Source organism: Plecotus auritus, assembly GCF_963455305.1.
Source record: "Plecotus auritus genome assembly, chromosome: 12".
Classification (NCBI taxonomy): Eukaryota; Metazoa; Chordata; class Mammalia; order Chiroptera; family Vespertilionidae; genus Plecotus; species Plecotus auritus.
In genome coordinates, this window is record NC_137778.1 from 29,430,703 (window position 1) to 29,452,254 (window position 21,552).

General features: G+C 57.4%; 2 protein-coding genes across 6 annotated transcripts; one reads left to right on the forward strand and one right to left on the reverse strand.

Annotated features, from left to right (window-relative positions):
* Nucleotides 1-757: 757 nt before the first annotated feature.
* TRIM46 (tripartite motif containing 46) lies at nt 758-11,667 on the reverse strand. Of its 5 annotated transcripts, none has more exons than XM_080648095.1 (10): nt 11,519-11,667; nt 9,876-10,137; nt 9,301-9,644; nt 8,511-8,654; nt 8,323-8,418; nt 7,427-7,680; nt 7,030-7,151; nt 5,785-6,087; nt 4,693-4,990; nt 758-1,894 (listed from the first exon to the last, which is right to left on the reverse strand). In XM_080648095.1, exons 1-10 carry the CDS (start codon nt 11,579-11,581, stop codon nt 1,501-1,503), a joined length of 2,280 nt encoding a protein of 759 aa, XP_080504221.1. In that variant the 5' UTR covers nt 11,582-11,667; the 3' UTR covers nt 758-1,500. The 5 variants fall into 5 exon arrangements, with proteins under 5 accessions (XP_080504221.1, XP_080504223.1, XP_080504222.1 ...); XM_080648097.1 differs by lacking the exon at nt 11,519-11,667 and adding an exon at nt 10,893-10,995; XM_080648096.1 differs by lacking the exon at nt 11,519-11,667 and adding an exon at nt 10,611-10,718.
* An 868-nt stretch (nt 11,668-12,535) lies between these two features.
* KRTCAP2 (keratinocyte associated protein 2) lies at nt 12,536-16,787 on the forward strand. Its single transcript, XM_080649305.1, has 5 exons — nt 12,536-12,692; nt 13,021-13,175; nt 13,298-13,361; nt 16,325-16,391; nt 16,627-16,787. Exons 1-5 carry the CDS (start codon nt 12,611-12,613, stop codon nt 16,745-16,747), a joined length of 489 nt encoding a protein of 162 aa, XP_080505431.1. The 5' UTR covers nt 12,536-12,610; the 3' UTR covers nt 16,748-16,787.
* The last annotated feature ends 4,765 nt before the right edge of the window (nt 16,788-21,552 follow it).

The window sequence follows — 21,552 nt, forward strand, 5'->3', positions numbered from 1 at the left end:
AAGGCAAGGAGCAGGGTTCATTTGGGCAGCAGGGGTGTGGAGAGATGACATTGGGTCAGGCGTGGCTGGTGGAAGAATTTGAGTCACCTCTCCCCCATTGCTGGCGGCACAAGAGGAAGGAGGAAACGAAACCTAAGTGGCTGGGCTCCGGCCTGCGCACCCATGGCTCGCCCCTGGTTTCACCCTGGCTGGGGGCTGGCAAGCCTGCACCCTCTTCTCCCCTTGGCACGATGCCCTCAGGCGGTTCTATTCTGAGCCACTGGGGTGTGAAGTAAATCCTCAGGCAGCGATAACAGCCACAAAGTCAACATGGGATAACAGCTACAGAGTCAACATGGCCATGATAAGTGTTAGATCCGGGGCTGGCGCCAAGCCCAGTCCCCTCCCTGGCCATGGGCCCCCCATCCGCCCACTGGTTCTGGGGTCTGCTCCCCGCACCCTGGGAATGGGGAAGTGGTTCTGGTTCCCTGGCCCTTTGAGCTCAACCACATTCCCTCCGGGTCGGGAGCTGGTGTCCCATGCCTCATCAGGGGACACAGGAGGTCACCAGAGCCATGTGCCCCCTGGCGGCCACGGTGGGCTCAGGCCTGGGCCGGGCCCCTGTGTGGGCAGGAGTCTTGGGAGCGCCTGGCTTGGGGATCTCCTTCCCTTAGGGCCATATCCATTAGGCAGCCCTGCTGAGCAATAGCTGAGCACCCGGATCCCTCCGGCAGCCACACCCAGCACAGAAGCTAAGAGGAATGGGAGGGCTCAGGAAAGGCAGAGATGTGCCTGGCCTCACAGTTTATTGTTTAGAAACCATGAAAATGACAGCTGTTGCTTGACCCAGGCCTAGCAGTCCCTACCGCAGGGGGGCAGCAGTGGGCCCCAGGTCTTGCCTGGTCCAACCCAATGGGGACATCCAACCACCGTGTGGCCCCAAAGGGAGCCTCGGCACATCGGCATGGGTGCGGGACAAGGAAAGCATGCAAGAGGGAGAAGGGGCGTAGGAGGCATGCGGCTGCAGGGCACGGGGACCCACATAAACACAGGACAGGGTCCTCTTCCCTCCCAGGGAATGCTAGGCAGTGTCAGCCAAAGAGCCTGCCCGCTCTAAGGCCGTAGGTCAGCATCGGTGGGGCAGGCAGCTCGGCAGGGCAGAGGGCAGAGCTGGGGGTCATGCCCTGTGTTCCAGGAGCCTCCCTGCCAATTGGCCTGAGTGCTGGGGAGAAAGGGCAGGGGTGAGGGAAGGGCTCTCTCCATGACTTGGCTGGATGCCACGGGCGGAGGATGGAGCAGGAACTGGGTGGGATGGGGTCTGGATTAACAGGCAATGGAGAAATGGCGGGCAGCTGGAGAGGTGAGCAGAGTAGTGTCCCTTGGTCCAGAGAAGGTCCTGGGAAGACAGACACGGGGTAAAGGACAGGACCACGTGGCGGGAAGAGTGTGGGGGAAGCTGCCGGAGGGATAACCCGGCTCCAGGAGGCTTAGAGGGCCAGGGCCGAGGGAGGCCTGAGAACGTCAGTCCAGCTTGGCGAAGCCCCCAATGGTGACCTTCCTCTCAGGCTTGGTGCCCACGGGCTCCTGGAGCTGTACAGCACCCCCCCCAATGAAGCAAAAGGCAGGGCACACGGGCCCCGAGCAGTCCAGGGGGCACTCCAGGAGCCCACGGAAGGACACGGCATCCAGGAAGGAAACCCGGCCCTGCTCGTAGTCCAGGCAGATGCCCAGGCGGGGTGGCAGGGGCACGGTGCAGCCGGCTGCCGGGCCGTCCCTCCCAGTCAGCCCTGCACTGGAGCTGGCCCCGGACCCCAGCAGGATCTTGCCCATGCCGATGGTGAGGAAAGCAAAGGGTGGCAACGCCTCCACCGTGGCATCCTCGGCCCCGCTGTCGTGTCCACTGTCTGGGTCGTACCTGCAGGAGAGGGCATTGGGTAGGAGGGTGTTGGGGGTGGAACGGAGTGGGGGATGGGTACCAGAGGGCTGAGATGTTGGAAGGATGGAATGTTGGTTGAAAGGATGGATCTGGAACATTGAGGAGAAACCATGCTGAAGAGACAGGGGTTAGAATGTAGGTGGGGGTGTGGTTTGGCAGAAAAGGGGCACGGAAAGGAAATCACACTGGCAAGAGAGGCATTGGGCGAGAGAAAGACAAGGCGTTGACAAAGCAGCTGAAGAGTGCGGCCGTATCAGGGAGGAGGCAGGGAGAAGTAGGGTTTGGGGACATCCTGCTGCGAGAGGGTTCTGAGGGTTAGAGAAGCTGGAGGAATGAGGAGTTTGTGAGTAAGTCCTGGGTGAGAGAAAGCGCAGAGAAAGGATGTTGGGAGGTTAAGTGTTGGGAGAGCCATGAGGTAGATTGGTGTCCCCGACGAGAGATGTCAGAAGGATGTGGGCTGGGGACCGAGCTGCTAGTGGGCAGAGAGCATTCTGAAGAATGGGCCTGGGGAAGAGCGCTGGGAGGAGGGGTTCAGGGAGGAAGGGTTCAGGGAGGAGGGGTTCAGGGAGGAGGGGTTCAGGGAGGAAGGGTTCAGGGAGGAGGGGTTCACGGAGGAGGGGTTCAGGGAGGAGGGGTTCAGGGAGGAAGGGTTCAGGGAGGAAGGGTTCAGGGAGGAGGGGTTCAGGGAGGAGGGGTTCAGGAGGAGGGGTTCATGGAGGAGGGGTTCAGGAGGAAGGGTTCAGGGAGGAGGGGTTCAGGAGGAGGGATTCATGGAGGAGGGGTTCAGGAGGAAGGGTTCAGGGAGGAGGGGTTCAGGGAGGAAGGGTTCAGGGAGGAAGGGTTCAGGGAGGAGGGGTTCAGGGAGGAAGGGTTCAGGGAGGAGGGGTTCAGGGAGGAGGGGTTCATGGAGGAGGGGTTCAGGGAGGAAGGGTTCAGGGAGGAAGGGTTCGGGGAGGAGGGGTTCGGGGAGGAGGGGTTCAGGAGGAGGGATTCATGGAGGAGGGGTTCAGGAGGAAGGGTTCAGGGAGGAGGGGTTCAGGGAGGAAGGGTTCAGGGAGGAAGGGTTCAGGGAGGAGGGGTTCAGGGAAGAGGGGTTCAGGGAGGAGGGGTTCAGGGAGGAAGGGTTCAGGGAGGAGGGGTTCGGGGAGGAAGGGTTCGGGGAGGAGGGGTTCGGGGAGGAAGGGTTCGGGGAGGAAGGGTTCGGGGAGGAGGGGTTCGGGGAGGAGGGGTTCGGGGAGGAAGGGTTCGGGGAGGAGGGGTTCAGGGAGGAGGGGTTCAGGGAGGAAGGGTTCAGGGAGGAGGGGTTCACGGAGGAGGGGTTCAGGGAGGAGGGGTTCAGGGAGGAAGGGTTCAGGGAGGAAGGGTTCAGGGAGGAGGGGTTCAGGGAGGAGGGGTTCAGGAGGAGGGGTTCATGGAGGAGGGGTTCAGGAGGAAGGGTTCAGGGAGGAGGGGTTCAGGAGGAGGGATTCATGGAGGAGGGGTTCAGGAGGAAGGGTTCAGGGAGGAGGGGTTCAGGGAGGAAGGGTTCAGGGAGGAAGGGTTCAGGGAGGAGGGGTTCAGGGAGGAAGGGTTCAGGGAGGAGGGGTTCGGGGAGGAGGGGTTCGGGGAGGAGGGGTTCGGGGAGGAAGGGTTCGGGGAGGAAGGGTTCGGGGAGGAGGGGTTCGGGGAGGAGGGGTTCAGGAGGAGGGATTCATGGAGGAGGGGTTCAGGAGGAAGGGTTCAGGGAGGAGGGGTTCAGGGAGGAAGGGTTCAGGGAGGAAGGGTTCAGGGAGGAGGGGTTCAGGGAGGAGGGGTTCAGGGAGGAGGGGTTCGGGGAGGAAGGGTTCGGGGAGGAGGGGTTCGGGGAGGAAGGGTTCGGGGAGGAGGGGTTCGGGGAGGAAGGGTTCGGGGAGGAAGGGTTCGGGGAGGAGGGGTTCGGGGAGGAAGGGTTCGGGGAGGAGGGGTTCAGGGAGGAAGGGTTCAGGGAGGAGGGGTTCAGGGAGGAAGGGTTCAGGGAGGGGTTCAGGGAGGAAGGGTTCGGGGAGGAGGGGTTCGGGGAGGAAGGGTTCGGGGAGGAGGGGTTCGGGGAGGAAGGGTTCGGGGAGGAGGGGTTCGGGGAGGAGGGGTTCGGGGAGGAAGGGTTCGGGGAGGAGGGGTTCAGGAGGAGGGGTTCAGGGAGGAGGGGTTCAGGGAGAAGGGTTCAGGGAGGAAGGGTTCAGGGAGGAGGGGTTCAGGGAGGAGGGGTTCAGGGAGGAAGGGTTTAGGGAGGAAGGGTTCAGGAGGAGGGGTTCAGGGAGGAGGGGTTCAGGGAGGAGGGGTTCAGGGAGGAAGGCACGCGTAGGAGGGTGTTAAGTAGGGTGTGGGGATGAGAGGGTTTGGAGATGGAAAGTTTAAGGAGAGGGTTTGAAGGTGTTAAAAGATATGGTTGAAAAAGGTATGCAAGAGCAAGGCGTGTGTGGGGAAAGGGTGTTGGAAATGGGATATCGGGGAGAATGGCCTGGAGGCGTGGAGAGACGGTCTTAGTCTTGAGTGACAGATGGAAGGAAGTGGAGGTGGTTCCCTCTTCTTTCCTCTCCTTCCCCAGCCACACACTCCAAAACCCAGTCCTCAGAGCCCTCCGCTGATCCCTCCCAACTTCCCGCGGCCACAGGCCCCGGTCCTGGCTTCCATTACTTTACTGCGCCCTCCTACGTCTCCTCCAGCTCCACCCCAGCAAGTCTGTGCTCCTCTTGCCACCCCATCCTGTCCCCAGCTCCCCACCTGGGCCCCCCACCCCATCCCTGCCAGAGCGGCCTGACCTGGGGCTGATCACATCGGCGGCACCCTGGAAGCTCTCCTGAAGCTTGCTCTCCAGCCCCACGCCCACCTTGACCAGGTAGGAGGCGGGGTCGACAGCGCAGGCCCAGTAGCTGCGGCCCTGGGTCACGGCCACGTCGCCCAGGACCACATCCACACTCAGGTGGCAGCCAGTGAGCAGCCGCTCGGCAGCCAAGAGCAGCGGCAGCCCCGGGACACTCCGCACGGCGCGCTGGTCCTTGCTGATGGCCAGCCGCTCGCGGCTTGTGCCCCAGCGGCCGTCGAGGAAGAAGTGAAGGACTGGAGTGGGGGAGGGTGAGACAAAAGGAAGGACTTCAGGGACAAACTGGGACTGTGAGGCGTTAGCACAAGACACTGGGCGGTTTCAGAACATGGAACGCGCTGCCAAGGGCTTTGGGAACAGGGCCTGGAGAACTGGCATGAGGGGCATAGGAGAGAAAGAGGTGGAGATGCCAAGTGGGCATGGGACCCCCGAAGAGTCCAGTGACAACTAGTGGGCACAGAACCAGTCCCAGACCCAGCTGACTCCCAGTGCTGCCTCCAAGCCCTTCCCGGCTGTACGTTCCACGTGGTGACATTCCCACATCTGCCTGCACCGTCCAGCCCACACTCTGGTGCTCACAGCTGGTCCTGACAGCCAACCCCTCCCTCGTCTGCCCCAGGGGGTGGTGTGCTCCTCTGCTATGCCTCCGTCCCGGGGCCCACACTGTTGTCTGGACAGTCATTTTACTATCATTTATTGAGCCCTGACTGGAGGTGGAAACTCTGAGACTTCACATGTATCAATTCAGTTAATTCTCACAATAACCCTCTGAGGTAAGTACTGTAAATACCCCTACAGAAGAGGAACCTGAAGTTCAGAGAGGGTGAATAACTTGCCCAAAGCCATACAGCTGGCAAGAGGCAGAGCTGGGATTTGAACCCAGCAAATCTAGCTCCAGAGTTAGAGAGTGGGACCCACTGCATCACACCGTCTCTCCAGTGCTCACCCAGCCCCACCGGCCAGTGCCTGGGTCCCAGCATACCCTGTGCCCTGCCTGCACCACACTGTGCCCACCCCTCTGCCCACTCACCGGGCGCGGGGGGCGTGTGCAGGTGCACATCCTCGCTGTACTCGCCGTAGCCAGCCTTGTTGCAGCCACGGACACGCAGCACGTACACGGAGCCCGTGTCCGGGTTCTCCAGCAGGGCACTGGTGCCCCTCACCTCCTCCCGCCGCTGCCAGTGGGTGGGGCCCGGCTGGGCAGGCACGTCTGTGCGCCGGAACTCAATGGTGTAGTGCCAGGCAGGAGGCGAGTGCGGCGGCAGCCGCCAGCACAGGAAGATCTGGTCATAGGCAAAGGTGCGCTGGGTGTCAATGACCGGAGCCTCGGGCACTGTCGGAAGAGACAGCTGGGTCAGTCAGGGGCTGGCCACTGGCCGGGCATGGAGGGAGGCAGGAAAAGGGAAAGCAGCGGGAGCCGGGGGGTGAGTGTGGGTGAGAGGGACCCGGGGAGAGACCCATCAGCATTGGGCAGGCAGAGCCCAAGGGAGAAGGAGAGAGGCAGGTGCTCGCTGGGCAGGCGGGAGGCCTGGGTGCTAGTCTTGTCTGCGCACTGGCCTTAGGTCAGCTACCTCCCCTTTCGGGCCTCAGTTTCCTCCCTGTCAAACGAGGGCATCGGACCCGATGGAGACCCTTCTTTCTCTGACCCTTTCATTCTAGGAATAAAGAGGAGCCCCAGGGCAAGGCCACTGGGCCCAGGCAAGAGGGCCCTGAACAGGAAGGAGGGGACAGAGGGGGAGGGAGGGGACAGAGGGGGAGGGAGGGAGACAAGAGTCAGCAAGACAGAACGTGGGGGACCACAGAGGGCAAGCAAAAGCTCGATGGCAGGAGACAAAGGTCAAGGAAAAGAGAAGAAAAGTCCAGAGGGCAAGGGTCACAAGGACAAAGGGCAAGGACTGGACAAGCACCTAAGGAAGGCAGAAGAGAGACAGGCCCCTGGGCAGGGCGGACGGGATGTGCTTAAGGCAGGACAGAGAAGGAAGCAAAGAGGGGTGGCCAAGCTGCATGGGGCTGCGGGGTGGAGCAGGGGCCCGGGCCGCTGACTTGCCTGGGGTGCTCCGGAGCAGAGTCCGCGGTGGCCAGAGCCTACAAACAAAGAGAGGGGGAAGCGGCGCTGAGCGCGGTGGGCCGGTGTGGCCGGTGGGCTAGGTGGGCGGGGGGCTGGCCGGCCGGGCAGTGAGCTGGGAGGTCCCCGGTGGGCACTGCCCCCCGGGCCCGCTGCTGGGGGAGAAGGGAGGAAGGCTCTAACTGGAATGGGGCCTGGCCATCTCCTTACCTCGAAGAAAGTTAAGCTCTGTCAGCAGCTTCATCTCTCGCCCCACGTCCAGCTGGCAGTGGCGGAAGGAGGAGTTGGCAGCTGGCCGGAACATCTGGAGGGCCTCTGTAGCTCGAGCAATCCTGGGATGGGGGCACCCAAGGGTCAGGCACTGCCATCTGGGCAGCCACCCTTCTCCTTGATTCTGCCTGCCTGCCCCTGAGCCCTGGCATCTGCTTTGGGTCTCTTCCTCGCCCCTCATGCAAGCTGGGTATTGGTTTGGCCTCGTGGTGAAAATCCTCAGGGCCTCGCTCTCCATCGGGCGGCACTTGAGACACTGTCTTGGACACCGTCTACGCTCGTGATGCCCCCCCGTCCCCCCCGGGAGCCCGTGTCCCTGAGCTGTGCCCTGAGGTACCTGTTATGTAACTGCTTGGCTGCTTGCACAAAGCAAGGCTGGTCTGTTTCCTTAAGGACCTCCTGGGCGTAGCCCACCAGACCCGAGCCATCGAGGAGGCTCCGGTGCTCCTGGAGCTGGGCGCTGAGGCGGGCCAGCCGCTCCTGCTGGCATTCCTCTATGGCCTGGAGCAGCGACACCCTCTTCTCCTCCAGCACAGCCCCCAGCCCCCGCACCAGCTGGGACACCTCTTCCTTGGCCTGCTGACCACTCACCTGCCCAGAGAGCAACACTTACTATCTCCTTGAAGGTCGTGCCTGTGCCAGCCTCCTGGGGCCCCGCACCTCGGCTAGGACCACAGAGAATCTGGAGAAATGCCACCCGCCCACTTCAACGGGGCCAGGCGTATGGTTCCCAAGGCACCGCATGCCCACGTGGCCTCCGCTCCTGACATTTGTGCTAACCTCTCTGGTGCCCACACCACAGTCCCTAAGGACTCCCCCGAACAAAAGCGATCCCTACTTGGGCTGTGCTAACACCCAGTGGCGTCTGTGCCATACTTGTTGCCCACCCCACGCCAGCTGATGTATGCCATCTGGACGAAAGTATCAGAGCCATCGCCTTAGCCTAGCTCCAGGGGTACGTGCCATCCTCAGCAGGTTTCTGAGCCCAAGGGCATCGGAACTGCTTTCCTGGGACTTTCCAAGCTCCCCCTGTCCTGTCCCCGCTGTAGTTCCGGCGACAGCCTGGCCTCGGGCACTGATGCTCCTGCTTAGCCTGGTTTCCTCAGAACCTGGACATTCACGGACCCCACACTTCCTGAGCTTGCAACCAGATGATTGGGCCGTGCCTCTCCAGCCCTCTTGCTGTGTCCAGGCCCAGGTAGGGCCCAGGGCCACCGCTACGCCCTCCCTCACCTCAGTGTGCCTCAGGGTCTCCTCCAGCTCACAGATCTGGGTCTGGACTGTGTCCTGGTTTCCTAGGATGTATGTCAGGCTCTTGGTCAGTTTGTCCTAAGAGGGAAGAACGAGGTGGGGGTCATACCCGGCTCGGCAGACGCCAGCAGTAAGAGGAGGTGTGAGAGGATGTGAGTGGGTTAGCTCACCTTGAGGGCCTGGTAGGCGCTGAGCACCGGTGTGATCTTGTGCCCGCTGTGGGTGCGCCTCACTCGGCAGAGTTGGCATACCAGACGTTGGCATGTCTTGCAGTAGTGGGTCACCTCTTCCTTGTGGTCTGGGCACATTAGGCCCTAGAGACAGAAAGGGCAATGGCATAGTCAGCCAATGGTCTGTGTAAGGGTGTGACCTACCTCCATTGGCCAGATGGGGGTGAAGAGGAGCTCAGCTGGCGTACTCCACAGTGCCACCTGGTGGTACATACTAGCATCCAAAAGAGCCTTTCCTGCACCCTCCAGGCACCAGCATCCTCCTCCCTTCATCTCCTCAGGAGAGGTGTGGTAATAACAGTATAACGATGACAATCTTAGCCTTGTAGTTACTAATTAACCTTGTCCATCTTGTTCTCTGTCATATCCCAATGCCGAGAATAGGGCTAGGCACATAGATGCTTGATACACATTTGTTCAATGAATAAATGCATACAGACCTTCAGTGAACAGATAACTTTCACAAACATTATCTCATGTGATCCTCTGAACAGCCCTGCGGGTGTGGATAGTGCAGGACGTAATATCAGCCTCCTTCAGCAGATAAGATGGAGGCTCCATGATGTTCAAAGATTTGTCCAGTGCCTTTTTTGTCGTCGTTACAGAAAAAGGAGCTTTGGCGATGGCAAACCCCTGCCCACCTCCTTTTGGAGGCTCACAATGCCAGGCACCCCTACCCATCCAGTTCTGCCATGCCCCTCCCCTCCCAGGCTCCGCAAGGGCTGCTCACCTTGGGGCGGAAGGAGAGGGTGGGCAGGGTGGGCTCATGCTGGGCTTTCTGGGTGCCCCAGGGGTGGAAGAGCTTGAAGCACTCGTTGCAGAAGGTGGCACGGCACTCGGTGCAGCCCTTGGTGGCCTCCAGTGGTGGGGGCTTGCACAGCTGGCACAGGATGGAGCCACCCACACTCACACTCTGCCGGTACCGCTCCACCACACGCTCCAGGGTCAGGTTCCGGAACAGGCCTGCCAGGCCCCGCTCCCCCAGCTCCACATCGCCCTGGCAGGCTGGGCACGGGAACATGATCACCTGGGGGTGCAAAGCACCTCGCTTCCGCCCGGGGTACGTCCCGAAGCCTATGGATGGGCCGGGGAAGTAGGAGGTCAAAATTACAGCTGGCTGGAGGTGGGGGAAGTCTGTTCAGCTAAAAAAGTAATTTGTTATTGTGTCATAGCTCGGCTGAGCCTAACTGAGAACATCTCCACCCCCTGAAAGACAGACAGATGCCCCTGACCAAGGATGACCCCTTCCATCTTCCTGATGGACATCCCAGCATCCTCACCCCCACCCCACAGGCTCCAGCCCACCTGACTTAAGCAGCCGGTCCAAGCGTTCTGGCTTAGGGAGAGTTCTGCGGGACAGGCGGGGACTGCGGGTGGAAGGGGTGGAGGCAGGAGACGTGGGCTCAGAGCTGGGGTCCCCGCCATGGCCTACATAGCCCTGCTGGCCCAGCACCTCGCGGGCACAGGCCTGGCACACGTTGTGGGTACAGGGCAGCACCAGGGGCTGCTTGTACATCTCCTGGCACACTGGACACAGTAGTTCCTTCTCCATGTTCTTCATGCTCGTCTGTGGAGGGACCAGGAGGTTAGGTCAGAGCTTGGACATGGGATATCTTGACAGGCCCCTCAGCTGTAGACCCAAGGGGTCTCAGGCAGGGGCAAGACAAGCTGCGTATGGCTTTCCCCCAGTCCCAGCCCAGGCTTGGCCCACAGACCTTCCCAGCTCTGTCTCCTGCCTCTATTTCTCTGAGGCAGAGCTCAAGGCCTACGCTGGAGGAGGGATGCTTGGAGATCCGACCTCCGCCAGCCTCAAGCTCCACCCCCTTCACTCCCCCTGCCCAGCCAGATCTGCAGCCCCTGCACCTGGCCATTGCCCCCTGCTCCCCGCCCCCATCTCTGCTCCGGCCCCCGGCACGTCTCTCAAGGACACCACATCTAGGTGCGGACCCCTGCCCCCTTTTCTGGCACACCCCACGCCCCCTCCCACGCGTGACTCCTCCCTATCTGCAGGCGCAGCTCTCTCTCCATCCTCCTGCTCACCACGGCCGTATTCCTGCTGCGGCTCTGGCCTGCGGCCTCCCCAGCCTCCATCCACCATCCTCACTTCCCCAGTCATCTCCTCCGGTCCCCCGATACTAAGCATTCTCCTTTGCCCCCCACCATCCGGACCTCCCGCTCCTTCCCCCAACGCTACTGGGCTACCCGCAAACCCCTGCCCCAGCAAGGGAGAAACAGCCTCCCTACTCGCCCCCTCCCCACCGGAAGTACCCCTCCCTTTCTTAGTGTCGGGGGTCCTCGCTATGCCCCACCCCCTCACCTCACCTTGGTCCCCCTCTTCGCAGCCATCCCGGTCAGGGGCGCAGCTGACACAAAGGAGGGAGGGACATGGAGGGAGGGGGAAGGAAGTGATGGTGGGGGGAGCAAGGTTGGCACCGCCCCTGGGAGAGCCGGGCATGAGTTGCCATGACAACCGCAGGAGGCTGGGTGGCAGCCCGGAGTGGGGGTGCAGTGGGGTGGGGTCTCGTGGAGCTGTCCAAATTGGGAACTACACCCTGGGGTGGCTCCTTCATCGCCCCTACCCGCCCTCAGTTTTCTTGGAAATTTTCCGAGCTCACACTCCCCGCGTCCGCACAGTGCAGCCCCATTGCCGGCAGCCCCAGCCCCGGTGCACAGTGGGCCGCTACCCCAGCCCACCCGCTGCCCCCGGCAGCTCCTGGTTCCTCACACCCCAGCAGATGGACACCTTCACGGCACCCACCTCTGGGCTGCCCCGAATTACCACCTCATACCTGCATCCCCACCCTGCCAGTCCTTTCTGCCATCACCAGCCCTCTCCGCCCCCACCCCTGCATCCCAGCATCTTGCCGGATCCCACCTGTTCGAGGTCCCGGCCTGTCCCGAACCCCTGTACTCCCCCTCCTGTCCCCCTCGGCCCCACCTTAACTCACACTGATGCGGACCAGTGCATCCATGATGGAAGTGAAGGTCTGCATATCCTCAGCCTCGGCCATGGTCCTACCTTGCCCGTCCGCCCCCGGGTGCCCGATCCCGGCAGCGGCTGAGAACCCCGGGCTTAATGCAGGAGCCCGGTGGGGGTGTGGGGAGGGGTGGGGGGTAAAATACCACTGCGCATGCTCCAGGGACAAGCCTCAACCAGCGCCAGTCGGGGTGGGAGGTGGGAAGTAGTTTTCCCCACGTGGTTTTCAGGAGGCGGTGGGGTAGCACGGAATGGTATTTGAGGAGAGAACCATTTCTTAGGTTCGCATTCTCCATGGGCTCCTAATCTCACTCATATAAAGGGAAGGATCAGTTTAGAGAAAGCTGGGCTCCAGGATGGCAGGACTAGATTCTGGTTTGGCCAAGAGCCTATGGGAGGTGGCGGAAGATGGTTTGACCTGGGTGCTGGGCACACAGTGCAATACACAGATGTTGTATCAGAAATGTACTCGCCCTGGCCGGTGTGGCACAGTTGGCTGAGCGTCCTCCCACGCACCCAAGGGCCCCTGGTTCCTTTCCCGGTCAGTGCATACACCCAGGTTGAAGATTCGATTCTCATTCGGCTGCGTGCGGCAGGCAACCAATCGATGCTTCTCCTTTTAGCTCCCTCTCCCTTCCTCTATCTTTCTTTTAAAAAATCAATGAAAACATATTTTTTAAATGAGAAAAAAAGAAATGTACACTTGAAACCCATATGATCATATTAGCCAATGTGACCCCAATAAATTTTTTAAAAAGCGTCTACAGAGATGTCGAGGCAATGATCATGGAGGAGGGAGGTTGGAGGAACAGGCATTAGAGGTGACATAAATGGCAAAGAAGACAGAGGTGGGCAGGTTACGGGCCATAGTCACAGTGATTTAAAGAGTTAAGTGCAGCTTGCCTTAGAGGCAGAGTTGCGGGTGAGGGCGGGGGACTAGGGCGGTGGCCAGATGCTCTTTGACGCAATATTTCCTCCCTGCCGCGAGAGGGCGCCACGTAAGGCACCGAGAGGGACCAGGAGGAAGACTTGGGGAAAGCTAGTTCTCGCTGGGAGCTGACGCATGCGCACAGGCAGCAGCGCCCGTTCATCTCCCGTCTTTCTGGGCCAGAGGCATCTACTGGACCCACCGGAGGGCGTGATGGGTAATTGGGGCAGCGGGATACCCCGGACAAACTAGTTGGGGTCGGAGTTGGGGTGAACCAGCTCTCCTGGTCCTCTCCCCGCAGAGCTGACGTGTCCTGTGTTCCAGGGGGCGGGTCAATTTGCACGGGACCGGAGGGTGCCGGGCGTCCGGGGCTGAGATATTTCTGGGGGTCGTGGTGCAGTGAGGGGCGTTGGGGAGCATGGCTGCAAGCCGGGGAGTGCGTGGAAGTGGTCGGGCCCTCGAACTCCGGGACCTGCCACGTCGGCCTGCGGCTCCTGGAGGGAGGGGCGGGCCGGACTCGCCGTCTCTTCTCTCCTGCCCTGCAGTGGTGGGGACCGGCACGTCGCTGGCGCTGTCCTCCCTCTTGTCCCTGCTGCTCTTCGCTGGGATGCAGATGTACAGCCGCCAGTTGGCCTCCACCGAGTGGCTCACCATCCAGGGGGGCCTGCTTGGCTCCGGCCTTTTCGTCTTCTCTCTCACTGTATCCTCATGCGGTGGAGCGGGGCGCGGGGTTTGAGGGTAGGAAGGGTGGCGGGCCACGCAGGCTTGTGCCACCCCATTTCTCACACGGCTCAGCCCTACTCCTTAATTCCCTCAACCCAGGCCTTTAACAATCTGGAGAATCTTGTCTTTGGCAAAGGATTCCAAGCAAAGATCTTCCCTGAGAGTAAGTAAAAATTGGGGGTTGAGAATTTGAACCTTCTCTTCAAACCCCACCCCCCACCTGAATTTTCAGGTGCTTAGAAGGTAATGGTTGTTTAGGAGAAGGAAGTAGGTGAGTAAGGCTGTGTGGAGAGAGGTCACACCTTTGGATCCAGCACTTTAGCTCCTGGGATTGGAGCTGGAAAAGAAGGCCTCTGAAAGCAAGAAACTCAGTTGCCTTATGGCTAGTTCCCAGGGAATGTTTGAGGGGAACAGGCAAGTTTGCACCCGTTTTGCATCCATCCATGGCGGGGAGGGAGGGGGCGTTCCTTGTTCCCACCAGAAGCAGCAGTGGGAAGGACCAAGTTCATTGAGGGGTTCTGGTGTGAGACTGACCCAATGCTAGTGAATTCTATTTGAGATGATTGTGAAGAGCCTAAGTATTAGACACACCAAGTTTCTATGTGAGCAGGAATCCTGACCAAATTAGAATAACTTTTAGATGGTTCCCTGTTTGAAATGATCCTTGTTACTGCTCATGAAATTGAGATTTGATGTGATTTAGTTATTTATGGAGAATTAAGTTCATAAAGCAAATTAGGGGTCAAGGCCAGATCACACCAAGAATGCCCCATGCTGCCCTAACCGGTTTGGCCCAGTGGATAGAGCGTCAGCCTGCGGACTCAAGGGTCCCAGGTTCAATTCTGGTCAAGGGCATGTACCTTGGTTGTGGGTACATCCCCAGTAGGAGGTGTGCAGGAGGCAGCTGATTGATGTTTCTCTCTCATCGATGTTTTTGACTCTCTATCCCCCTCCCTTCCTCTCTGTAGGAGAGCAATAAAAATTATATTAAAAAAAAAAATGCCCCATGCTCAAAAATTGCCCGCAGGGCCTTGCCCCTTCCTGTCGCAGCACAGATGCTGGGGCAGCCAAGACATTGGGGTAGGGGTAGGGGTGAGAAGGGGGGTTCCCCTCTCACCGCCCCTCCCTGATGCCTTCGCTGGGGCTGGCTGCCGGCTGCTTGTCCTCTGCCCTCACTGCCTCATGAAGCCACTGGTTGTGTTGGTCCTCAGTGGTCCCGGTGGACCTAGTGGTGGAGAAATATGGCTGCTCACACCTTTCTACAGGAGAACTTTGGTTTTGCAGGAGAACTTCTTGATGAAAGGAAACCCCAGGTTCATAGTTTGGTGAACTCTTTGAAAAGTACATCAAAGATGAAAAGATTGTGCCAGTTCTTTTTAAAAGAATTCCAAGTTGCCTGGCCAGTGTGGCTCAGCATTGAGGTTCAATACCCCATCAGGGCACATGCCCGGGTAGCCAGCTTGATCCCCAATAGAGGTCGTGCAGGAAGCAGCTGATCAATGATTCTCATCAGTGATGTTTCTATCTCTCCCTCTCCCTTCCTCTCTGAAATTAATTTAAAAAAATAAAAAAGGAACTTCAACTTAAAAAAATATATATATGGACCTAACCGGTTAGGCTCAGTGGATAGAGCGTCAGCCTGCGGACTGAAAGGTCCCAGGTTCGATTCCGGTCAAGGGCATGTACCTTGGTTGCAGGCACATCCCCAGTAGGAGGTGTGCAGGAGGCAGCTTATCGATGTTTCTCTCTCATCGATGTTTCTAACTCTCTATCCCTCTCCCTTCCTCTCTGTAAAAAATCAATAAAATATATTTTAAAATATATATATATATATATATGCTTTTATTGATTTCAGAGAGAGGAAGGGAGAGATAGAAATAACGATGAGAGAGAATTATCCATGGGCTGCCCCCTGCGTGCTCCCCACTGTGCTGGAACCGGGACCTCTTGGTTCATGGATGGATGCTCAACCACTGAGCCACACCTGGCCGGGCTAACCATCAGTGTTTTAACAAGGGAAATGGATCGGACAATGCCTGCCAGTGCTCAGAAGAATAAATCCTTGATGGGTGGGTTTCCAAGAAATCAAGACAACCTTCAAAGTTGGAACAAGACCATAGATGGGAAGGCAGATGAATTTTACTTTAAATTTATGTATTGATTTTATTGATTTTAGAGAGAGAGGGGAGGAGAGAGAGAAACATTGATTTGTTGTTCCACTTACCTATGCATTCACTGGTTGATTCTGGTATGTGCCCTGACCATGCCCAAACCTGAAACCTTGGCAAATCTGGAGGATGCTCTTATCAACTGAGCTCCCCCCGCCAAGGATAAGCAGATTTATTTAAGGAGATTTAAAAACCACTGTACTGTGGTCAGAAAAATAATATATACTGTAAGTGTTTTTGAAAATGCTATCCTGTGTGAAGCCCTCCTCCAGGTCTTGCGCTCCACCGAGCCCGGTTGCAAGTGAGAGCTCCTTCCGGCCAGCAGCCCCAGGACTTCTCCCTGTTAGATTTTGTTTCCATGTGAATTGTCTTCGTTTACTTGAAAGAAACCTTGTTGTGGGGCAGGGTTCTTGCCCCTCTTTGCCTGCCCTGCTCTTCCCACCAGGCGGGTGGGGTTTGCCCTTGCTTTCTGCCCCCCCCAACCCCCACTTTCTCTCCAGTCCTTCTCTAGATAGCCTCAGACCCTTCCCTGCCCTCATGGGTGTGTGTCCAAACACTCCGCCCTCCATCCCATGTCCAGGGAGTGAGGCCCTCAGCGTCCACCATTGGCTAGTTTAATGAATTGATCCCCATTAGCTGGCTTCTGTTGAAAGGCCTTGACCCTCTTCCCAAAGAGGGAGCAAGCCTTGCCCTTCAGACTCTTATCACTGTTCCTTCTCCCTGGAAGGAAGCCAGGATAGGGGCGTTAGGTGATAGCTGGGGCAGAGCAGGTGCTGAGCATGCATCTGCCTCCATGTCCTGGGCATCAGGAGGGCCATCTGCATTTTTCTGCTGTGGTCATGCCATATCCCTCTACGCAGGTTCCCCCAGATTCAGAAGGCCCCGGACTTCCCCTAGACACATGAATGCTGGTATTTCCATTCTGACCTCTACCGCCTTGTGTCTCTTGCCTCCCCAGTTCTCTTCTGCCTCCTGTTGGCTCTTTTTGCATCTGGCCTCATCCATCGAGTCTGTGTTACCACCTGGTAAGTGCCTGACCGCTGGGTAAGGGGTACAGCATCCTGTCCTTTGGGCCTGGACCCTCCTTTGAGGGTTCCATCCTTCCCCATACCCGCTCCTCCTCTCTCCTCCCTTTTTCCCCTTCCCCATTTCCTTAAACCTGAGCCTGGGTTATTTTCCTGATGCTGGTGTCTGTCCTGGGAGGCACCAGGCTGGCAGCGGGCCCATTGATGCTCGGACCTTTTTGTCTTCGCCCTGTAGCTTCATCTTCTCCATGGTTGGTCTGTACTACATCAACAAGATCTCCTCCACTCTGTATCAGGCAACAACTCCAGTCCTCACACCAGCCAAGGTCACTGGCAAGAGCAAAAAGAGGAACTGACCCTGAATTCCAATAAAGTTGATTGTTTGTAGCTCTGTGAGTTGTGGTAAGCTTCAGCCCTCTTTTGCCAATGCCTACGTGGGTGTACAGAAGGTTAGGACACATGGCTACCTGCTGTTTCAGACCTGAAGGATGGTGAGGCTTTTCTTCCACCAAGGTGCATTTTTACCAAGTTTATAGAGTGCCATCAGTGGCCCGGTACTTCGCCAGGCACTGGAGTGGCATATGCTTGTGTCTCATCATGGAGGGAAAGTGCACCAGTGGTCTGCAGTCTTGACCTCTGAGAGAAGGTAAAGGCTGCAGTGCAGGGAGCCCTGTCAGAACTGGAATAGCCCTGGCCGGTTTTGCTCAGTGGGTAGAGCATGGGCCTGCCGACTAAAGGGTCGCGGGTTCGATTCTGGTCAAGGGCACGCACCTTGGTTGCAGGTTCCCCGGCCCGGGGGGGGGGGGGGGCGTGGGTGGTGTGCAGGAGGCAACCAATCGACGTGTCTCTCACATGGATCTTTCTCTCCCTCTTCCTTCCACTCTCTAAAAATCAATGGAAAAATATCCTCGGGTGGGGATTAACAAAAAACCTTTGTTCTGGTGCCTTCGTTTTTCTCTGTTTAGTAGCCAAGAGATTAGGAACTTCCTAATTTTTAGCAGAGTATGTAAACCGACAGGGACAAGGCCATCCACCTTGCAGCCCCGGTGATAGAAATGAAAGGTGTGGGTTCTCCGCTCTCTGCGCTCTGCCACGAGGAGCGCCTTGTCCAGAGTGCCTGTCCGTGGGGCAGGGAGGCACACTCCCTCCGGGCTGGTGTGGGATTTAGGTGTACACAGTGCCTTGGTCAGTATTGTGTTCTCTGCGGTGCCTGATAATGGGCAATAAAAGCTAGTGGGTAGCCTAACCAGTTTGGTTCAGTGGATAGAGCGTCGACTTGCGGACTGAGGGGTCCTGGGTTCGATTCCGATCAAGGGCATGTACCTTGGTTGCGGGCATATCCCCGGTAGGAGGTGTGCAGAATGCAGCTGATCGATGTTTCTCTCTCATCAAGGTTTCTAACCCTCTATCCCTCTCCCTTCTTCTCTGTAAAAAATCAATAAAATATATTTTTAAAAAAACTAGTGGATTGGTGAAAGAACCTGCCCTTCTAGAACATAAAATCCTGTACATGGGGGAGGAAGACGCAGTGAAGATGAAGAAGTGAGTCAGAACTGGTCAAGGATTAGAGCAACCCCCACCCCCATCCTCCCTCCTCCAATAAGAGGCCCACCCAACCCACTTATTCCCATTTGTGGCTGGAATCCCAAACCCTTTCTCCAGTCCCTCGGCTGAGGGAGTGCTATGCAGTTTACCCAGAATGCCTGCAGAGGGCGCCATGAGCTCACATCTCCTGGAGACTAGCAACAATCCCCCTTGCGAGCCCACCCTGAGGGCTGGGAGGGTTGCTGCTGCGCCTCCCGTGGAGGACCCAGAAGGCTAGCTCACTTAGGAGGGCTGAAGCCTGGATGAGTCCTTGCTGGCAGAGACTTCACTGGAGACGGGAGCCTCCCTGAGGGAATGGCGTCTCTAGGCTGCAACACCTGCTCATGGTTGGGGGTTGCAGTGTGGGCCCTGCACCTACGAGGAGGCTGGGTTGCATCTGAGTCTCACTCAGTCAAACACTGATTTTGTCTTGCCTGGGTGGGGGCAGTGGGCAGAGGGCCAGGTCCCAGGCCAGGTGAGCATAGACACAGCTGGGAGTATCTGGCCGCCTGAGGGCACTTTGCCTCCCAAGATGAGAGCTTGGGAGGGGCCAGGCTAGGGGAGGGGAGGAGGGGCTGGAGAGCAGGTACCAGGGCACCCACTGCGTAGGCTCCAGGGACAGCAGGTGGCCCAGAAATAATAACCCCTTCCTCGGGGAATGCATTTACAAGGCAGGTTGGCGCCAACCTCAGCCCTCCACCCAGCTATCTCTGGGTGTCCTAGTTGCAGGCTGCCTGTACCTGACCTACCAATTAACCCTGGCGAGGGTATCCTAGCCACCCATCACCATCATTAAGTAAGGGGGCGGGAGGCCTCCGGCTTCAGGAGGCCTGCAGGTGAGAAGGGCAAAGGTGCTAACCTCTTAGCCCCTGGACTCCCAGGGCTCTGCTCCCCCCTGAGGCTGCAGGCTGGGAGAGAGGGGCGGTGGTCCTGCCCCTGGAGGGCAGAGGGAAGCCAGATGTTTCCTCCTGCCTCCTGCTCCCTCACATGTGGCCCCGACACCCGCGCCTGCTCCCGGAAACAGGAGTAAATAATACAGGGGGAGGGGGTGTGAAGGGGAGACTGACCCAATAGGGCGCTCCTTGCAACAGGAGGCAATACCACCACCAAGAAGGCAGTGTGAATGCGAGACAGGGCAAGAAGGCTCCAACCCCACAGAGGCTGGCTCCCCTTGGATTGGCACTGGCATGAGGGAACCCCTGGCATGTAGGGCATGCTGGAGGGTCAGGGCAGAGTAGTGGCGCTAAGACTCAGGCCAGCCCTTTCCGGCCCTTATTGTCCTTGGTGAGAACAGGACGCAGTCTCGTTCCCACTGCCCTCCTCCCGTCCCCCCCAGCTCTGCTCCCGGGAGATTGGGAAGGATGTTGGGAAACAAGCGAGCCAGAGACTATTAGAGACAGAGATGCTGAGAGACACAGAGACAGATACAAAGGGGAAAGGTTTCGTTCAAAAGCGAGCACTGAAGTTCATTGTGAGCCCAGCAGGCCCTGGGCACTGTGGGAAACTGGAGTCCCTGCCCCCGGGGAACTCCAGACTGGCCCGCCCTGTGCACAGTCCTTCTTGACTTAGGGTCACCCACAGAGCTGCCTCCTAAACACACAGTGGCCCAAACCCTTATGCAGGAGGTTGGTGGCACTTTAATTGCTCCACTTCAGATACATTTCTCTGCCCCCCTCCCGGCAGACTAGAAGTTCCTCAGGGGGCAGTGCCAAGGTCCCAAATACCACCGGACAGCTGACAGCAGACAGCAAGCCGCCAAACAGAGGTTGCACTGTAATGCTGTTCAGCTGAGTTCCTGTAGAGGCAGGGAGAGAGCCCCTAGTTGGCCCTGGAATTAGGCACCCCATCACCTGCTGCAGGCCTGCCCTGTGGCCCAATGGAGAGCTTCCCCTGTGCGGGGTCAGGAGAGAGTCGCTTTCCCACCCCAGGTCCTGCCTGGGATGTGGGTGAAGGGGGAGGCTGGCACCCTTTCTTCTAACTCTCCTACCTGGGCCCACAGTTCTCAGCAACTGCTCCCTGGATACAGGCCCCCAAAGATCCAGAGAGGTCCAGCTCCCCTCAACTACTGAGGCTCCAGACACACTTTATTTTATTTTTAAATTTTTTATTGATTGATTTTTAGAGCGAGAAAGAGAGAGAACCATCAATTCGTTGTTCCCCTTATTTATGCATTCATTGGTTGTTTTTTTAAATATATTTTATTGATTTTTTTACAGAGAGGAAGGGAGAGGGACAGAGAGTTAGAAACATCGATGAGAGAGAAACATCCATCAGCTGCCTCCTACACACCCCCTACTGGGGATGTGCCCGCAACCAAGGTACATGCCCTTGACGGGAATCAAACCTGGGACCTTTGAGTCCACAGGCCGATGCTCTATCCACTGAGCCAAACCCGTCAGGACCATTGGTTGTTTCTTGCATGTGACCTGACCGGGGATTGAACCTGCAACCTCTTGGTGCATGGGACAATGCTCAACCAACTGAGCCACACCAGCCAGGGCGACAAATGTTATTTTTCCAACAACGACACCTTTAACTGAACATTTACCACTTGTCAGTCAATGTACTTAGTGCTTTACAGATATTCTCAATTCCAATACTCACATTAATCTTACTGCTCTTCATATTCCATGTGATGGTTAATTTTATGTCTCAACTTGGCTGGGCCATGGTGCCCAGATATTTGGTCAAATATTATTCTGGCTGTTTCTGTAAGGACGCTTTTTAGTGAGCAAAACATATTGCCCTCCACCACGCAACTGGGCCTTATTGAATCCATTGAAGGCCTACATTGAACAAAAGACTGACCCCCCAGAGCAAGAGGAAATTCAGCAGCAGGGAGCCTTTGGACTTGAACTGCACCACTTCTCCCTCCTTCACTTCATTCAGATTTTCTTGCAAATGTCTCCTTCTCAGTGGGGCCTTTGGGCTGTGCTATATAACATAGCATACTCTGTCATCCTATTAAATCCTCTGCCTGGCTATATTTTTCTTCATAATACTTCTCATTTCTTTTTATATTAACTATTTACTTGATCGTTTCTTTTTCTTTTAAAAATGTATATTTTATTGATTTCACAGAGGAAGAGAGAGGGAGAGAGAGATAGAAACATCAATGATGAGAGAGAATCATGGATCAGCTGCCTTCTGGGGATCAAGCAAGCAATCCAGGCCTGTGCTCTGACCGGAAATCAAACCATGAATTCCTGGTTGATAGGTCGAAGCTCAACAACTGAGTCACGCTGGCCTGCGGGCTGGTCTATTTGATTATTTCTTGCCTGTCTCCCACCACTTCATTGGAAGCAGGGAATTTGTCTGCTTTGTTCACTAGAACACTGCTTGATGTCTGGTAGGTGCTCAATACATATTTGTTAAAAGAAGCAACAAGAACCCCATTAGCAACACACCACTGTCACACTCTGAGCTCTTTGCTGAAAGTCCACTTCCATCCTGCCTCAATTCCAAATTGCTGACTCGCCAGAATCATCCAAATGTTCCTCTCAGCTGCTGGCTGTTCCTCCTCCCTCTTCCCTTAGGCCATCTTCTTGTCCCCCGAGGCCTCTAGCTTACCTTGTCT

Coding starts and splice junctions, on each gene's coding strand:
- KRTCAP2 (XM_080649305.1), top strand. CDS start 12,611: ATGCGCACAGGCAGCAGCGCCCGTTCATCTCCCGTCTTTCTGGGCCAG. Junction 13,176..13,297: donor TTTTCGTCTTCTCTCTCACT/GTATCCTCATGC, acceptor CCCTCAACCCAG/GCCTTTAACAATCTGGAGAA. Junction 16,392..16,626: donor CGAGTCTGTGTTACCACCTG/GTAAGTGCCTGA, acceptor TTCGCCCTGTAG/CTTCATCTTCTCCATGGTTG.
- TRIM46 (XM_080648095.1), bottom strand. CDS start 11,581: ATGGCCGAGGCTGAGGATATGCAGACCTTCACTTCCATCATGGATGCA. Junction 8,655..9,300: donor CCCTCTCCTTCCGCCCCAAG/GTGAGCAGCCCT, acceptor TTCTGTCTCTAG/GGCCTAATGTGCCCAGACCA. Junction 4,991..5,784: donor GCACACGCCCCCCGCGCCCG/GTGAGTGGGCAG, acceptor CCCCCACTCCAG/TCCTTCACTTCTTCCTCGAC.